At 36.8% G+C, this 20,668-nt stretch overlaps 2 protein-coding genes across 2 annotated transcripts; both read left to right on the plus strand.

Annotated features, from left to right (window-relative positions):
- Positions 1-4,648: 4,648 nt before the first annotated feature.
- Positions 4,649-5,056, plus strand: LOC139849617 (uncharacterized). The gene has a single exon (XM_071839253.1). The coding sequence runs from the start codon at positions 4,649-4,651 to the stop codon at positions 5,054-5,056; it is 408 nt and encodes a 135-aa protein (XP_071695354.1).
- Positions 5,057-8,116: 3,060 nt separating this feature from the next.
- LOC139849618 (uncharacterized mitochondrial protein AtMg00810-like) lies at positions 8,117-8,560 on the plus strand. The gene has a single exon (XM_071839254.1). The coding sequence runs from the start codon at positions 8,117-8,119 to the stop codon at positions 8,558-8,560; it is 444 nt and encodes a 147-aa protein (XP_071695355.1).
- The last annotated feature ends 12,108 nt before the right edge of the window (positions 8,561-20,668 follow it).

A 20,668-nucleotide genomic window follows, 5' to 3' on the forward strand; every position in this document is an offset into this window, starting at 1 on the left:
CAGTGTTTTTTTCAATTATGGTGTTTTCTAATTGAACGATTTTCTTGTTTAGTTTTGAAAGTGTGGGTTCATGTTGGTTTTTCAAATCAGAAAGATCTTTTTCTAAAAATTGAACTTTTTCTGCAAGTCGTTCCGATTTTAAACGATAATCAGTTCTTTCAACTTTAATTGGATGAATTATCTTTTTTAGATCTTCCAACTCAATTTTCGTAGAGTTGATTTGGAGAGTCAATTGTTGCACATCCGTTTGCAATTTGGATGAGGAAGGTCTGGTCTCATTCATTTTGATTTTATCTTTTAAAACCTTGTTTTCAGATTTTAAGCCTTTGACTTCTTTTGACATTGAGACCAGATTCTTCATCAAGTCATTTTGCATTTTTATAAAATCAGGTGAGATTTCAGTTGATTGTACCTCATCATCATCGGATGTTGAGTCAGAATTTTCCATTGCTTCCTTAGCTTTGATGAGCTTTGTCACCTTGCAAACATTTGCATGTTCCACCTCTGAATCTGAATCGTCAGTCCAGTTAAACCAAGTATCATCAATCGGTTTTAGCTCTCCCCCAGTTTCCACAATCTTAGCCATCAACATTTTCTTTTTGTAGTAAGCTGCGTCCTTCTTCTTAGGCATCTTGCACTCACGAGAGTAATGACCAGCTTTTCCATAATTGAAACAAATTGAATCTTCCTTCTTGGAATCATCAGCATGTTGTTGTTTAGATTGATCAGCTTTCTTGTAGTACGAGGAAGATGACGAGTTTTTGCGTTGATTGCTTGATTTACCTTTAAACTTGTGTTTGTTCAAGGCTTTTGTGAACATGGCTGCCATCTTGACTAATTCAAGGTGAGAATCATCAACATCAGAAAGATTCAAATCTTCTGAATCAGTTGATTCTTCTACAAGCACTTTCTTGGACAAGCTTTTGGAAGACGTCAACGATTTGCTCTTCTTTTTGGTAATTAGGGTAAGTGGATCGCCCGGAGAAGAATCTTTCCTTCCTTCTTGAAGTTTAGATACTTCAGGTTGGTAATGCATAAGAACTACAACAAGCTCATGAATAGTCAACTTGTCAATCTCTTTAGTAGATCGAACAATGGTTCCATAAGGAAGCCAATCAGCATTGAGCTTTTTCAGAAACTTCATGTTGACTTCAGCATTTACTTTTATGATCTTGCACCTTTTCAACTCATTGAGAACACCATTGAAATGACGATAGGTATCCTTGAGTGGTTCATCAGTTTCCTGCTTGAAATCTTCATAGAATCCCAGAGCCTTATTCAATTTAGTAACGTCTGACATGTCATAACCTTCTTGCTGTCGTTTGATCTCATCCCATATATCTTTTGCTGTTGTGTTGCTATCAACATTTTCAAACAATTCATACGGGATAGCTTGCATAACAATATTCTTTGCCTCTATGTCACCCTGAGCTCTCTCACGCTTATCACCAGAAAGTTCATAGACTGGAATTGGCATGCCAGTATCCGGATGATAATCAACAACTGGACCATCTCTCAGAGAAGCCCAAATGTACTTTGCTTTCTCACCCTTATAGTCTATGTACTGAGTGATACGGTGAAGCCACTGAGTGTACTTTCCATCAAACAACACTGGAGGACGGGAATCTGATCCAATGATCAAAGTATCTTGAGTAGACATCTTGAAAATGAGGTAGATTCGGTAAAGATTATGTATTACACAAATCTAAGATGAAAAATCACAATAATCTGATCAGAATGTCAGATTCTGTGTCAGATTCGGTACTATAGCAGATTCGGTACTGTAGCAGATTCGGTAAAGATTCTGTATATCAGATTCTGTAAAAGAAACTGATCAGAAATACAAGAGACACACTCAGATTCAGTATAGATTCGGTAATCACAAGAATTGTAGCCTGTAACCACTTAAAACAATGGATTAAGTGATACAGAAACTCAAATTCTGTATTTGATTTGGTAGTCAGATTCTGTATGAATTTGAAGTTCAAACTCAATTCAATCCTTTTGAATTAGATTCTGTAACCTTGCTGCACAAGGAAACACGTTAGTATCACACAAAATATCAAAGATACCGAAAGTATAGGATACCGAATGTCAACTGTAGCAGTTGACAATACCGAGTCTAAGTTTAAAACTTAGAAATATGATAGAATCCTTTCTCAAACCACACCAAGTAGCTGCGTATAATCAAACCGAATGTGATAGAATCACAATCACACCACAATCTGCAACACTTAAGATGAATTTAAGTAATGAAGCAGACTCGGTATGACAGTTACGATACCGAGTGTTGATCAAATCTTCAAAACTTGATGAATTGAAGAAATTGAACCGTCAGAAATGTGATTTAACACCTCACGAACACAACTGAATCCTTAAATCTTCACAAAAATCCAGAATCAATCTTGAATTAAGCAATACCGAGAGTTTTAGCCACAAACTCTAAAAATCAACTTGATTCTCCATAATTGAAGTTAAAAAGCTGTAATGATGATCGAAACTCTTTCTAAAATACCTAATGCACCTTCGCTGAACTTATCACAAGAATCTGAACGTCAGATTATCAAATTCGATAATACCGAATGTGATTCAAAATACCGAGAGTATTCAGATTCTGTAATCTACAATCTCTGGATCGATATAGTGATGTAGAATCACTTCCTGGAAGCTCTGATACCAAATGATAGGTCAGATCATGTTGAGATTGAGAGAAATGATAAGATAAAGAGAGATTCGGTATGTAAGCATGAGACTCGGTATTAGAGAGAATCGGTACAATTACATTCCACAGCTTCTAGAACTCAGTTACAATGCAATGGCTATCTAATTAGGATTACTTAGGTTCCTTATATAGCCCTCTTCTAAGGAACCTTCAATTAAGCTTATTTCACATTAACACTATACAACTTCGGGGTCCTAACAACTTCTATATCCTCTGTCGATAGGCTAAACGCCGATGAGCTAAAGGGATACTTTATTTTTATTTTATTTTTTTTCACAGTAAAAGTCTAAACAATCGTTTCTTTTTTGTTTTTTTTCTCTAATCTTACCGGCGGTTCACCACTTCTTCCATGTCGGTATCACATCTTTTCCTATTTATTCATCAACCAATCAACACAATTTCCATTTTATTTGTCTTCTTAATTCTTATGAAGTATTCTTATTAGCAAGTTGCCAAAAATAATATTTGATTTTCTCTCGTCGATTTGTGTATAAACTTGCTGTCATCAACAATTAAAAATTAAAAATAATAATAATAATTCTACTGTCACTTTTATGTGTTCGTATTTCTTCTTGCTTTTCTAAAAGAAAGTGAATCAATAAACAATCGGCGTGGGGCTGAGCCGCCTAGCTTGACTAGGTTCCAAACCTCGAAAAAAAGAGAATATATAGTCAAAATTCTTGTTTGCAGCGTTGAAGAATCTTGTTATCGTCGACAACAGTAGCATATCAAAGCGGTACTTGATCCTTAGGCAAAGCAAGCCGCGTCGTAAAAGAAAAAAAAACGCTACGGAAAAGGAGAAGACGTCAAGAAATCTGCAACTCTATAAACGAATATCAGTTATTTGATGCGGCAAATAAGAGAGAAAAAAAAAAGCTTTACTTTTGTTTATTAATTAGTGTTTTTTTTCCTTTCCAGTCCGAACTTTAGCGATTTCGCCGTTCGGACTGCGGGGGAGTGTTAGATAGTAGATTAGGCCCAAGTCCAATATGTGGGCTTGAGTCCGTTAGGGTTTACTAGGTTATTAGGATTTTATGTCATCGTTATAAATAGGCGATCAATAATCAATAATAGGCACGGGTTTTATCATTTAACACATATGAGTGAATCCAGGAGGATATGGTAAACTGGATGAGACATGTTCCAAAATCTTATCTTTCTTACCTATACACGATTGTTCAGGTGATTTCAAATTCTCCTCAGTCTCAAACGTTTGTGGCTCAAGTACGGTACTAGAATGTCTCGGTTTAGCATTGGAAACAGAGATTTTAATACTGGAGAATTCCTTGAAAGGGTATGTAGTATCCTTCTCTCCAACTAAACTCGATATATCATAGGTATCGCTATTCATTTCCTCTTTGTCCGACTCAGACATTTCACTAGATGGATCATCGATCGTTGAGTCAATGTTGAAAGTCCACGACCCAACTTCATTAAAGTTAACCTCCACAACTATACCATTAATAACCACCATACCAGTCTTTGAGATAAGCTTTTTGTCAAAGGTAGCTATACGTACTCGTCCCATAGATACAAGGAAGGTTACTATTAGCTTCATAAAAAGGAAACGGCCCACACAAGATGTCGCTTAATTAAATGGATTGGTGTTAGCTAGATTATTCATTATCATTGTATTTGAGCCCATGTTTATAAGGGCCTCCTTATTTTGTACAAGCCCACTAGGTTTTCTAGATAGGGCCTATTTATATCCTTTGTATGCTACGGTTTAGGCAGTCAGCCAAATAACAAAACACTTTCTAACATGGTATCAGCAGCATCATCCGATCCCCAAAAACAAAAACCCTAATCGGCAAAAAAAAAAAAAACCTATCGATCAAACATCTGCTGCTCTCTTTCTTCTCTGTCGTGCAATCACCTTCTGCCTTTTCCCTTTTAATCGAACACTACTCAGCCTACTTCATTCTCATGGCGCCATCAAATAAATACGACAAGCTATACACGGTTACATCCGTCACCCACCTCATCCCAATCAAACTCGACCTAGCTAAACACAACTATACACATTGGAGCACTCTATTTTCTACTCATTGCGGTGCGTTCAACGTATCCAGCTTTCTTGAGGCCTCGTCAAGTAGTGATACACCAGATGAAGAATCATTGAAGGCTGGGGCTGTTGTCTTGGGGTGGATCTACCTCACGATTTTGGAACCCCTACTCGAACGGTTACTCAATACTCAACCAAAAACTGCTCATGCCGCTTGGGAATTTCTGAAAACAATCTTTCAAGACAACAAACGATCGAAGGTTGTTGAGTTAACCGCTGAGTTACGTTCCCTCAACATAGGTGATTTAAATGCTGAGCAATATTTTTGAAAAATCGATACTATATCCGCCATGTTAAGCAATCTCGAATCCGATGTAAAAGGTGAAGACCTGGTTACATATGCGATTAATGGCCTAAACGATCGCTTTCCCCACGCTGCTCACACCATACTTCACAGCAATCCCTTCTTAAGTTACAACACGGTACGCTCTATGATAACCCTCGAAGAAATGCAACTCACCCGCAAAAATCGATCCATCACCGAGACCCATGGCACACCATCGGCTCCCACTGCCCTCGTGGCTCAACCCTCTAATTCGACTCAGCCATCTAATCGCACGGTCAACAATCAACAAGTGTGTCGCAATTTTAATCGTGGTCATTGTAGGTTTGCCGAAAATTGTCGCTATTTGCACCATTATTCACGATCTGGAACTCATCCTGTGCACACAAACAGTACACGGTCCAACAATAATACTCAGGCTAATTCTCAGGCTCAGCTTTTGGAAATAATAGCAGCCCAACAGCAGCTTTTAGCCCAACAATCTCAGTATCGGGCTTATACACCTCCTGCGGCCCAGTTTTCTTTCAGGCCAAGGACACCACTAGCCCACACCATCGGGCCTCCAGGGTTTTCTGTTAACGGGCCACAGGCCCAACAACCGGCTGCTCACTTGCTTCCTGGCCCGCTTGCTTACCCTTCAGCTCAGGCTCTTCCGGCCCAACCTGCTCATGCTTCTGGCCCAAGTGTTTATCCGTGGACCACTCCAACTCCGGCCGCACCTATTGGGTCTGCTCCAACCCAAGTTATTTTGGTCAAGAGACACTGTTGCCGCATGCGTTTAGCACCATGACTCTCCAGGACTATGGCAATGCCGGTTGGCATATGGATACAGGTGCTACCATACATCTCACATCAAACATTAATAATTTAAGTACTATATTTAATCATTGTATGTACCCGTCGGTCGCCGTTGGTGACGGGAATACCATTCCCGTCACTAACACTGGCCATAGCGTGTTGCCTAATATTCATCGCCCTCTGTATTTGTCAAACGTCCTTGTCACTCCCAATATTGTCAAAAACCTTATCTCTGTCCGTCGCTTTACCCGTGATAATAAAGTATCTGTTTGTTTTGACGAATTTGGTTTTTCTGTGAAGGACTATCTGACGGACCGCCCGCTCCTCCGATGTGACAGCTCCGGAGAACTATACCCCTTCACAACTCAGAATAAATCAGCCACCCAGCAAGTGCTTCTCACCACCCCAACAACCTGGCATCAACGATTAGGACATCCCAGCGTTGAAGCTTTTCGTCGTCTTATTTCAAATAATTTAATAGTTTGTAATAATACGAAGTCTCCCGAGTTCTGTCATGCATGCCAACTTGGCAAACACGTGAGACTTCCGTTTCATAGTTCTAGCACGCATATCTCTTCTATGTTTGATATTATACATTTGGACTTATGGACTTCACCGGTTTTAAGTCTTAGTGGTTTTAAATATTATCTTATTTTTCTTGATCATTACTCTCATTATCTTTGGGTGTTTCCTTTGCGTAATAAATCAGAAGTGTTCAATAAATTTATTCAATTTCGTGCCTTCGTTAACACACAATTTAAAACCGAAATAAAAGCCTTTCAATGTGACCTAGGTGGAGAATTTGATAACACACCTTTTCACCAATTAACAAAATCAAATAGAATTCAACTTCGTTTTTCATGTGCCCAAACATCCCAACAAAACGGAAAATCCGAAAGAATGATTCGCACAATAAATAACCTCATTCGCACCCTCTTATTCCAAGCCAGACTTCCACCTACATACTGGGTTTAGGCCCTTCACATGTCCGCCTACCTTCTAAATCTCCTTCCCTCTTCCGCCATTAACTACGAAATTCCACACACTCGACTATATAAACAACCACCCACCTACTTCACTCTTCGAGTCTTCGGTTGCCTTTGTTACCCACACCTAAATACCACAAATAAACTCGCACCTCGCTCCACTCCATGCATCTTCCTCGGGTACCCATCCGATCACCGCGGGTACCACTGTCTTGACCTCTCCACCAACAAAATCATTCTATCCCGCCACGTCACTTTTCACGAGACCATCTTCCCTTACGGCTCACCTACGCCGTCGCCCCCACCCCACTCTAATCCATCTACATACGCCTTCCTAGACCCACCTCCAAATACGTTTTCCCGCACCTTTCCTGGAACCACCGAGACCCCTACTCCAACCACTAACCCCACACCTCCACCTTCACCACCACATGTCCCTAACCCCACTCCACCTTCGTCACCACCACACCATCCGCCACATAATCAACCACCACAAAATATACCAACCACATCCACTCATCCCATGATCACCCGTCACCGTGTAGGTATCACTAAACCCGTAGATCGCCTTAACCTACACGTCTCCACCATATCTCCCGTTCCCTCCACATATTCTCACGCTTTCAAAGATCCTAACTGGCAACACGCTATGACCGAAGAGTATAATGCTTTGATTAATAATAGTACTTGGACCCTTGTGCCCCGCCCCCACGGACACGAACATAGTTTGCTCCATGTGGCTTTTTAAGCACAAGTTTAATGCAGATGGCTCGTTAAGCAGGTATAAGGCTCGACTCGTTGCCAACGGTCGTAGCCAACAGGTTGGTATTGATTGTGATGAGACTTTTAGTCTAGTTGTAACACCGGCTACCATTCGGACCGTTCTCAGTCTCCCTGTTTCTCGACATTGGCCGGTTCATCAATTAGACGTCAAAAACGCATTTCTTCATGGTAATATATCAGAAACGATCTACATGCATCAGCCACCTGGTTTTCGTAATCCATCTCGTCCAGATCATGTTTGCCTTTTGCATAAGTCTTTATATGGTTTGAAGCAGGCTCCTCGGGCATGGTACCAATGTTTCGCAGGATATGCCCATAGCATTGATTTTGAGCAGAGCTGATGTGATACATCTCTCTTCATTCTTCGAAAAGGGGGAGATACTGCCTACCTACTCCTATATGTGGATGATATCATTTTGACAGCATCATCGACTGCCTTCTTACAGCAGATTATCACTTCGTTACATCGAGAGTTCTCTATGACTGATCTTGGTCCGCTGAACTATTTTTTGGGCATCTCCGTCACAAGCACCTCTTCAGGGATGTTCTTATCTCAGCGGACATATGCAGCTGACATTCGTGAGCGTGCTGACATGACCGGCTGTCAGCCGAGTCGGACGCCAGTTGACACTGGGTCCAAACTCTCAGCCACAGGTCCTCCTGTTGCGAACCCGACTCTCTACCGTAGCCTTGCTGGTGCCCTTCAGTACCTCACTTTCATGAGACCCGATATCTCTTACGCTGTTCAGCAGATATGTCTTTTTATGCATGACCCTCGAGAGCAGCATTATTCCGCACTCAAGCGAATTCTTCGGTACATTCAGGGCACTCTAGACCATGGTCTCCAGCTATACGTATCATCTACCACTTCCCTGACAGCATACTCTGATGCAGACTGGGCAGGATGTCCTAGCACTCGTTGATCCACATCCGGTTATTGTATCTTTTTGGGTTCTAATCTTCTGTCATGGTCCTCCAAACGACAGCTCACCCCGTCCCGTTCCAGTGCAGAAGCGGAATACCGCGGTGTAGCCAACGCCGTCGCCGAGACATGCTGGCTTCGTAATCTTTTAGGGAGCTCCATTGCCCTCTCTTCTCGGCCACCGTCGTATACTGCGACAATGTCAGCACTGTTTATATGTCAGGCAATCCGGTTCAGCACCAACGAACCAAGCACGTCGAGATAGATATTCATTTTGTCTGTGATCTCGTTACACAAGGACACGTTCGAGTTTTACATGTTCCCTCTTGTTATCAGTATGCAGACATCTTCACCAAAGGGCTACCCACTGTTCTTTTCGACGAATTTCGGACCAGTTTGAGCATCCGCAAGCCTCCCGCTCAAACTGTGGGGGGATGTTAGCTAGATTATTCACTATCATTGTATTTGAGCCCATGTTTATAAGGGCCTCCTTATTTTGTACAAGCCCACTAGGTTTTCTCGATAGGGCCTATTTATATCCTTTGTATGCTACGGTTTAGGCAGTCAGCCAAATAACAAAACACTTTCTAACAATTGGTACCCCAAGCACAAGTAGGCAACCCAGATATCCCAATCTACACATTCTTTCATCTACAATGAAATTATCATCTACATCTTTAATACACGATATAAGAGACATCAAAAAAGCACACGACTGCCTCACACATCCAGGGCACACGGCTTTCCCACAAAAAGCATAGCCGTGTACACGGCTCACCCATATGTCATTTAGTATAAATAGGTCCATTTGTATCACATTCCAACACATTTCTCAATTCTCTTTGTTAATACAACACTTTATCTCTCTAGCTTTCTCTCACTAGAAAGTTAGACACTTTGAAGGCCTTCTCACCTCTGTGCAGGAATTTTAGTACCCAGAGGCGAACATCGAAGATTGTTCTAGGAGCGGTCTAGAGAATGTCATGTTTGTAACAGTCAGAACCTCATCTGTATACGGTGAATGTCTTCCTTAGTTTAAATGATATGTTTGGTTATCTTTAATTTGCTTTCAATCTTATGCTTTCATCTATCTGTTATAATCATTATATATGTTGATATTTATCTGAAACTTGTGCTATTGTTATGCTGAAACCTTGTCGAATTTAGAAGCCTAATTTATGGACCACCCTTTCCAATTACTCACGTGGCTATAACCTAGTGCTAGAGTCTGATCAATCCTAGAATACATGGTAATTAGTAATATTTGCTTAACGTTACAACAAGGTTTAGTACCTACGTATAGATAGTAACATATCTGTCAGAGAATAGCTGCCCAATTAAAGGTTATGATTAGGATAATTGCTATAGTAAGCAGTGAGTGTTGGTCTATCCAGAAGCAAGATTCGCGTCAGAAATAAGATTTTTTAGATGTTGTAAGATGATTCAGGGTTGAGTAATTGATTGCAAAGGAGAGATTTTTTTATCAATTTAGCAATAACTTAAAATATCTGATATTGCACATCTGTTAATGTTGAGGCATAGCTAAAGTATTAAGTGAAAGATTCAGATGAAAGTTAAACCAATTAAGGTTAAGAAAAGCCAACACCTTTCTTGAGTGTACTACTTTATTCATGAGCCTAGGAAATCATCTGAAAGGTCGTTTAAATCTGCAAAAATAAACGTTGGTAGTGAGTATACTTGTATTGGCCAGAATCTTTAAAGCCTAGACTGTTAGTGACAAGTCAGATAGGATTACCTTGGTTTGACTGAGGTCTAGTGTTTATCTTAGGAAGTAAGACTTTATCTGCAATCTGCCATCAGCTCTGAATATTGCATATCTTTACTTTATCTAGCATTTACCGTATTTCATATATCTATATATCTTAGCTTACCCTACTTGTGTTACGGGTTATCTATTAGATATACTTTAATCCCACGTTGTTGGCAAACGTACAAAAATATGAACCCAGGTTATACTTATCACTTACTTGTTATAAGAAAGAAGCAAGTAGGTGATTTATAGCCAGGGACCCCAGCTAAATATAAATAAAAAACCTCATATTCTCGCTAACTAACCTCGATAGACGGCCGGCGACCTGACGACACTGCTATAAAATAAACCGTCTGTTTTGGCCATATCATATTCATAGTTACTTGGTAGATAGTGTAATTATAACCTAGGATCGTCATAGTGTAATTATAACCTAGGATCGTCACAGACTCAACAGTTGGAGGAGAACCTCAAGGGTTACCTAAAATGGATTTTAGTTAATATACTATTATGTTTTGGTGAGTACTTCTCGAGTTTTATATATTATATTTATTGAACTTTTATAGTTTATATCTTTATAAGTTTTGTTTGGTCAATCGGGGTTGAATTCAGAAATTATTTATTAAAGTTAGTTGTAAACTTAAAGCCCTCCATAATTGGTCTGGTTCCAATTAAGGATATCACTGGTAATCTTTAAGCCAAGGGTGATTCTGACTGTAGGTTAACTTACCTATCCCCGACACCGCACCCTACAAAAGAGAGTACTGGTGGCCTACAATAAGGCTATTCGAATAAGACAGTAACATGTTTAACATTACAGTTTTTCTTAACAACAAGACCTTAGTAAATTCTATAAGAAACAAACGAACGACTTTAAAATATATTTAATGAATGTATAAAGTTCTTATATTAGACATTGGAATGAATCGAGTGTAATGTCTTGAACCGTTTAATGAACATATTTACGACAACTAAAATCTCCTTTTTAGTCAAGCTGTTTGTCTCAACCACTACGGTCAGCCATGTATTTATGTAATTACAATTGCTTGTAATCACTTCAATTCCCAGAGGGGATGTTTAAAAAAGATAATTAACTCGTTTATTAAAGATTGACGTTTAAATTTATATAAACCGTTAACCACACAAACAGTTGGAAAGGGTAATCCTTTAACTAGTACTTCAATTGACCAAGGTTAAATATATATAAAGTGGTTCCTGAGAGTTTTGTTAGGTTTATAGTTTAGACTTAAAGATATATTACAGATTTTATTATTTGATAAATATGTTTAATATTCAACAGCTTTCGTGGTAAATATTACGGGGATACTTTGTTATTATTACGATAACGATATATATTAATAATTATTATAACAACACATATAATAATTATATTATTATAAAGATAGTTTAACGTAATATATTATAAATATAGTAATAGAATAGCTTACAATGATATAGATGATCCTTGCAATCCTTACTATTACTGTGATTCACTTATGTATTATTCACAGACAAATATTACATAAGACCCAGCTCCAACCCTTGCTTTAAGAAGTATAGAAAGCTTCTTAAAAGCTTTACAAAACCCATACTAATTTATAATAAACTAGCCTAAGCTTTGAAAATTTGTGTTTTGAGAGAGAAAGAGTGGTCAAAACTCTGAGTTTTCTGAATGAATGAAATGGACATCTGAGGTTCTCTATTAAGGTATCAATGGGTCACCAATTTTGATGTTGGGTAGCTAGTTGGTTAACCATGGGTCACCAATTTCAAGTAGTTAACTAACCACGGGTCGCCGATTTCAAAACGTTAGTTAACCCTGGTCGCCAGTTTCACCCGGGCCGCTAATTTTGATCCATAGGTTGTCAATTTTGATCCCAAGGTCGCCAATTTCAAGTGGTTAACTAACCAAGGGCCGCCAATTTCAAGTGGTTAACTAAGGGTCGTCGGTTTCATTTTGGGTCACCGGTTTCACCAACTGGTTCGCTAGTTGATGTAACTGGGTCTCTCGTTTCACCAACTGGGTCCCCAGTTGGTGTAACTAAGTGGCCTAGTGGTGATTTGTAGTCCGTGTTTGTCGTATGCTTGTTTCTGATAGTACGTTGTTGTGTACTGGCATTCGCTTTTGAATTGAAGCTGACAGATGCATTTTCTTGAGGTTCTTTAGACTTGTAATAGTCACACACAATCCCCTGGATCACTTCTTGATGTTCCTTGCGGTTGTATTTGAACTTTTCTATGATTAGGGTTTTGTGTGTGTTTTCAGTGTGTGTAAGTCTTGGAACTTCTTGATCTTTGTATATGAAATAGATAAGCTTCTATGTTCGTGATAGATCTTCATATACATGTCTTGAATAAGTGTAGGCACTCATGGTTAGTGATCTTGAACCTTTATAGTGGTCTTCTTGGGTAGTTCTTGATTTTAGGGTTAAAAAACCCTAATTTTGGCTCTTTTTACAACTTTTCCGCAAAATGAGCTTTTAAAGTCCCGTTGAGAAAAATTTAGTGGATTAGTGTGTTTATAGAACTATTTTTCTTAAATAAATGTAGGATTTGAGTGGATATCGTTAGTAAAAACATGACTTTTTACGCCATATCAGGAACATGTGGATAAATAATGCATTCAACATAGGTTTTATTGTACTGATGGGACATATGATGTCTATTACCACATGTATAGAATATCCTTTTTTGTGGTCGTTTTTGCTTGTTGTAAGTAGATGGGTTTGAAGTCTGACTTGTGATTAATAGCCAGCAAGAGTTGATCCAGCTTTTCACCCAAAATTTGAGTCTCAGAAGACTCAGTAGTAGAGTCCTTTCCCTTAAATGACCTTGCTCTTATGAGCATTCTTCCTTTTGGACACATCACTAATATTTGTTGTCGCCTTGTTTTTACTACTTGGTTTACCAGTATTGGAAGTTTCTGTAAATCCAGCAGATAAATGAGCTACTGCTTGGTCTTGATTTAGTAGCAGACCAGTGAAACTTTTAGAAGTGGACGCATCAGACACAACAGGATAAATACTTAGCAAAACTGAAGGATCAGCAACCGCATTAACTGAGGTACTGGTATCCCCAGCCTTAGCTTCATTCTCCATAAAAACAAAAAATTCATAGAAATGGGTGGGGCCATTGTAGGTCTTAAAAATTTATTCGTTAGATGCCTTTTAACCTTAACTACTTTGGCAAACGTATTTGGCAGAATAGGTTCAGGATTAGTTTCTAAATTAGGGTCCATGATAGCGACTTCTACAAGGGTAGCAACAAAAGCATAATCACTAGCAAAGAATGGTTCAACATGGGCTGGAATTTTCTCTTGAATGCATTTAGCAGTTCACTGAGTAGAGATTTTTCATGAAGAACTTTTTGAGGTTTATAAGTTGGTTCTTAACCTCTGTTGCTTAAACGAGTAAAGTTTGTAAAATAAAATTTTGATTTTTAAGATTTAAAATTGTCTTCTTTTGAAGCTTCAATTTCAGTAGATTTGCATTTAAAATTATCATTCAAGATCTTAATTTCAATGTTAAGTTTTTCTTCCCTATTGCTGCCACTACATCGATCGATTCTCCAATAGTGCATTTCAGCTTTTTCATCATCTGTATAAGTTCGAAAGTTTTCTACCTTATACAACATTTCATATTTCCATTGTGGATAGTTCATTTTGTAGTTTCCTTCCCTCACCAAAAAATGTACTACCATTATATTCCTTTTCGACTTATTTGGCCATCAAAGACATCCTTCAACCCGATGATCTACCAGTTCACGTTTCCTTACTATCACTATATGAAGATGAATATGATGAACTAGTTTCATCCTAATCATGATGTTTTTCCACTAAAACCTTTTTTGGTTTCTTTGCTTTCTCTACCTTGGAGTTTTCATTCAGCTGGGCCTTCATGGCTTTATACTTATTTTTGTACTTATCTGCCTTTGAGAATGAATTAGCGTGTATGGATGGTTTTTAACATCGCTCAAATTGGTCATGTTTTTACTAGTTATATCACCCATATTTTTACCTAAATGATAACTAAAAGAGCTTGAAACATGAAAAATATACATTAATTATCATTTTGGGGTATAAAAGTGGTAAATTGTCTAAATTGTCCAAAAGTAGGGTTTTTAACATGATTTCTAGCACATTTCTCTATCTAAGAGGTATGTCCTACCTACTTAAGCCTTAAGACAGCTATTCTAAGACTCATAAAATCCATGAAGAATGCTCGGAGTCTTATACCCACAAGCTTAACTGAAGAAATAAAGCAAAGTTCAAATTAGGGTTTCTAGAAACCCCCGGGATTTCCTCGAAAACACTATTTCGAAAGATCAAGAAGGCTAACCAAACAACCCTAATCTCTCCTAATCTCTCCTAAACTCCTGTCTGTTCGTACACTTCTGATCAAGCTTAAAGATCTCAAAGAAGGCATCCACACCGAATATGTGCTGACCGAAAGTGCCAAGGCATAAATAAAGACTACAGCAACTATCAAGAAAAATTCGCAAAGACCACCAAATATCTGGGAAAATGCTAACTGGAGACCCAACACGCAAAATGGCGACCCGTTTACATCTTGTTATGTAAACTGAAAACTCGATTACACAAACTGGCGAGCCGGAGGTGCAAACTGGCGACCAGGAGAAGCAAACTAGTGACCCGGGCTTACAAACTGGCGACCCGGGGTTACATACTAGCAACCCATGGTTACAAACTAGCATTCCAGTCTACAAACAGGTGACTCGGGGTTAACAACTGGTGACCCAGGTTAAAAACTGGCGACCCGGAGCCCTCAAACTGGCAACCAGTGCTTAAAACTGGCGACTCACTATGCATATAAATAGAATGAATGATCAGTTGATTTGATATTCTTTTACACACACTTCCAAATACACTCTCAAGAACTCTCTCTAGTTTCTATGTTTTTGTAGTTATAATGATTTAATAATAGAGGTTACGAAACTCTTTTTTACCTATAGTTAGTGTTAGGATTAACGGCTAATAAAGGAGGTACGTTTGGAAGCGTTATCAAGAAACAATTTATTTCATTAATTCAGGATTCTACGATGTCTCTCGTTGTTATATATCTGAATATTATAATGAATCTTGTTTTCGTTATAGTTGCTATGACCTAAATTACTTCTCGAGTTTATTAAAAATGTAAGTTCATTATCTTTTACTATTGTTGACATTTAAATCATTATAAGTGTTTGATTCAATGTTTTATAAAAAAACCAAGTGAGTTTTTGCTAACTTATATAAAGTTTATCCAACTTGTACTGTGGTTAAATCTGCACAAGTGTTTTAATTATTCCACATTCGAAAATCATGATGGTCGGTGTCCTGGAAATTGAAAGATTATGACAGGAACAGTGTATAAGTTTAGAGATAAATGTGTTTTCAAAAACTATGATTAATATCATGTTGGAGAAATTTGTGGTATTTATGATCTATGAAACTAAATAACACAAAAGCAATCTTTCATAAAATAGCTTGATACGCAGTATGTGTCATTTTCATCCAATTGATAAAGTTTAGCATTATGCACTTGTGATCGTTAATCACATGCTTGATACGCAGGCGATGTTGTTTTCAGTCAATTTGCAAAGTTCATTATTTTATTTTTGGAGTCTAAGGTATTTATAAAACAGTAGATTAACACTTATTATTTATTTAAATGATGAGTATCTATCATTTTATTCATAGTCGAAAATCATTCTCAACTATCAAAATAATCGTTTCCAACTTAAATCGGTAAGAATAATCTTCTTATCTCTGGTCGATGTTGTCTATAGATCTAATCTTTCTTGTTACACCCTCACGGGAGTTTTCATAAGGGAATTAAGATTCGAGGGTAGTTTTTGGGTTGGTTTACTTTATTATAACGGAAACTATATGTTGTAATAAATCCTATATTTTTTTTAATCAATGTGACACATTAATTATTAATGTTTGATTTTTAGTTTTTTGGTGATCAATTAATGGAAAAAATATATTATTAGAATAAAAGAGATGGTTTACTCCTTGAAACAATTGAATCTTAATTCGGGATGCAACTTACAGTTTTATTAAACACGCTTCTACTATATGAAGTACCTCCCTACTTAGTTTACTTTCTGTATTTTAATTATTGCATTTTTAATATTTATATATACTTTTAGTCAAACCAAAAATCATCCAAATAAATCAAAAGCATTTAGCCTATAATCAATTAAAAAGATTCATGATTAAATCGAACACCTAACGAACGACACATGAGTCATACTTATTCATTACTAATCTTTAAAACAAAAGTGTACATAATAATAATGTGATTTAGTCTACCCTGCACTTTTAAATTTTACTAGTAACCAACTCCAAACTTTCGCACAAGTCTCTGTTGTGTCAGATGATGCGACCATCGAAATTCCTTTTATAAAAAAACAAAAAGAATACGAAAACCGGAGGCACATTAGTTTCCTATACATGCACTAAAATGAAAAGTGTCTCATCCTTCCATAGTTGTAACGTTATGATTTAGGTCCAGCGGCAGATTTTTTATAATAACTCGAGCTTGACCTCTTGTTGAACTTATATGGTTTGTTGGGCTTCTTTCGATTGAACCACTTAAAACGCCTATCCAGCAGTACCGTACCATCAGCAAATCCTTCATCACCATCACTGCTTTGTTCTGAATAGGTCACACTTACTTCACTTTCTTCTGCTGATTCTTCTTCAGAAATGCACTTTTGAGCCAGAAGAGCTTTCCGTGCCTTTCTCTTGAAAGCATCAAGAAGAGCAGCTTCATCATTCTTAGAAGATTTTGAGGTACCTGGAGCAGACATAAAATTATCTTTGAGGTTCAACTCAAGTTTAGCTTCTGCATTCTCATGGTTGCATAGGGTTTCATATAAAAATGAAATGTCAAAAAATTTCAACGTTTGAGTTGTCCTAAGAGGGTCGGTAACAGGTTTCCACTTAACAGGTAAAGAGTCGATGAATTGGTTGACCTATTCAAAGGATATATAAATCATAACAGTTTCAAGATCACTTAACAGGGAAGTGTATCTAACGAAACTTTCTTTCAAAGTCTCATTTTTGTAAGCGAAAAATAGTGCATAATCACATTTCATGGCAATGATTTTGTTTTGTCTAACCTCATCTTTTACATAATCTAATATAACTTTAGAAGTTGGTTTTCCTTTTATCATTTTCAAAACATGATTTGGAAGGGAGATAACTACTATAGTTTTTTACTTTTGGGTCAAGAATAACATGACCTTTATCCTCATCCGAAGGGAGAATGACCTCTCGAACTGCAGTCCCAGGAGTGTCTTCTGATATCGCTAAAAAGTCAGTTTTGTTTCTCGTGGAACGAGGATGACTGAACGAGTCTTAGTAAGGATATCATGTGTATTTTATTTATTTATGAGGGGCTTAAATCTTCTTTTGGCTTTCTAAGGTAGAAAGTGTAAGTTGACCTAGTATCTTGTTTTAGCAATTGAAGATCAAGGGTATAATTATCTTTAGATAAATTGTCTAGATAACAAGATAGTATTTTTTTTTTTTTATTTACCAATCCTAGATGCGAGAAAGTAAAAAGATTGGAGAGATACCCGGAGTATGCAGATCAAGGAAATGCTGACCAAGATATACGCTTTGGCTAGGGGAAGGTAGTTATGTTATAAATAAATCTTTAATTTGGATAATAATAGACTGATCAGATGAGCTGATTGTGTAATCTTACCAGTCTTTGACCTCTTGGAGTTCTCTTTGAGTAAAGGAAGGTATGTCATAGAAGTTACGTTTAGAGTGACGGAACCTCGGATGTTATCCTTGGTTAAAAACTAGGTGCTGTCAGAAGTTAAGCTCTAACCATAACCCACATTACCTATCAGCGATAGAGTAACTACGTGCCATGTTGAATTGTGATGATCCATCCAAATCCATTTGGACGAATACATCATTCATCGATTTCACAGTGAGGTACTGACCTCTACATGATATGTTTTGTAAACATTGCATTCTTTTGAAAAGGTACACCATAAATGAATATCAAATTCTAAGGTTTTTGACGATTGATGATTTCTACATATAGACAATCACCGTAATTAATAGTTTACAATACTACATCCGTTGATAATGCAGTCAAAATAAGATACATGTTGATGATTTTGTGAATGCAACGTTTTCTCGAATAAAGCATGTATGACTCCATGCACATATCTTGTATCACATATAAGCAAACAGTGGAAGACTTCTAGGAATCTGAGAATAAACATGCTTAAAAGTGTTAACACAAAGGTTGGTGAGTTCATAGTTTTAATGTTGCGCATAATCTGTATATAAAGGTGGATCACAAGATTTCAGTTGTTTCATCCAGAAACGTTTATCAAAATATTCTACAAGATTGAGCACCCTGGTAACTAAGCTTTAGCGTTATAATAAGTACCCCTGTTTTAACATACATGCAACCAACATGTACAATACACGCAAACCAATGTGTACTAAACTCAAATAGCATACGTCTGCTTTATAGTTCAGGCTAGGGTCTCTATACCTGGAACGGACGGGTATGTCAAGCCCTATGGATCCATATACAACTACTCGTGCCCATCAGTTCTTATAACTGGCAGTTACTAGTTACCAAAGCTAAGGGATTTTCAGTTCAAACTCAGTGTAGAATTTAGTATGTACTTGTATCCATTGCGTTTAAAGTAAAGTGCATGTATTCTCAGCCCAAAAATATAGATTTCAAAAGCAATTAAAAAGGGATCTATAAACTCACCTTAGCAGCACATAAGGTCATTCACCGAAAAGTAACCAAAACTCGGAAAGCAAAGTAATCGTAGATCTCAACCTAGAGAACATATGTTGGTCAATAAATGTCTAACAAGCTAGGTCGGGTCATAGTGTATCACAATCCTAATGCTCGAGACCGACATGCAAAAGTTAACAATAGTCATCTCAAAGATCAACCTGACCTAATATGATCTTTAAATCTATACATGTTTATTAACATAGTGTAAGTCTTGATAATTGAACGAATTTAAAGTTTATCAAACTCAAAATATTACTTTTTTCAGGAGTTATATTATATTTGAATTATCATTGCAATCGAAAATATTTTATTATTTCACATAGTTTTCCAATACTTGTAGAATCAGATTATAGTGTTTATAAAGCTATAAAATATGATAAGACGGTCAACTTTGACAATTGTTCAACAAAACGAGCCTTGCCTTATATAGAAATTCATTTACTCGATGAGTAATATCTAAAAATCCAATTTATCAATCTCATAGACAAGTTGTTTAAATATTAATTTACAGTTTCAAACACAATTTCAATTAACGTCAAACATAATTCAGTTGACCATATCTTTTATTTTGTTCATCGAAATCACGCGATTTCTAAATGAAAAGTTATTAATTTTTCGCCAGCTTTCCAATAACATGCATATCATATACCTTATATATCAGTAGTATATGTATTATATTTGTTATTCATCATAAAACTATCTAACAACAAAATTTAGTATACAAGCATGTATAAACATATATACTCGAGCACTAGACATGGATATACTATTAATATATAAAAGATAAGATATGAATTCTCACATATCAATATTGTGATTCAATATTGTAGGAAAGTACGTAGACGCTGCGGAGATGATAAACACTAGGTTTGACTCACGAGCTATACCCTCGAACTATACTCATAACCTCTATAGCTATAACCCATAATTTCCTTAGCTCTATCCCGCTCGCAAAACCCGTTTTGAAAACATGCGAGCAGAACCTCGTCGCAGTATTTTATGTATAAATAATAATAATACTAATACTACTACTAATAATAAGATTAATAATAATATTAATCTTAATAATAATAATAATAATAATAATAATAATAATAATAATAATAATAATAATAATAATAATAATAATAATAATAATAATAAAAATAATAATAATAATAATAATAATAATAATAATAATAATAATAATTATTATTATTATTATTATTATTATTATTATTATTATTATTATTATAATTATAATATATATATAGAGAGATATCGGTATAGATTGAGAGAAGTGAATTCAGTGAACCAGAAATCGATCAATTTATAGGACCAGAACTCACCAGCCCTGCCATGCGATCGCATGGATTGAAGGGGTAAATCCCATGCAATCGCATGAGTTCCTTTGACAGCTCACAATCGTTTAACGTTTTGCTTGTCGACATGATTAAATATATATATAATTTATATAATTTATATTAATTAATGATATATTATATTATATTCTCGTGTCTAGTTAACTTGTAATTTTAGTTTTGATGTCTTGTACGTTTACGTTCGA

The sequence above is a fragment of the Rutidosis leptorrhynchoides genome, chromosome 5 (genome assembly GCF_046630445.1).
Source record: "Rutidosis leptorrhynchoides isolate AG116_Rl617_1_P2 chromosome 5, CSIRO_AGI_Rlap_v1, whole genome shotgun sequence".
NCBI lineage: Eukaryota > Viridiplantae > Streptophyta > Magnoliopsida > Asterales > Asteraceae > Rutidosis > Rutidosis leptorrhynchoides.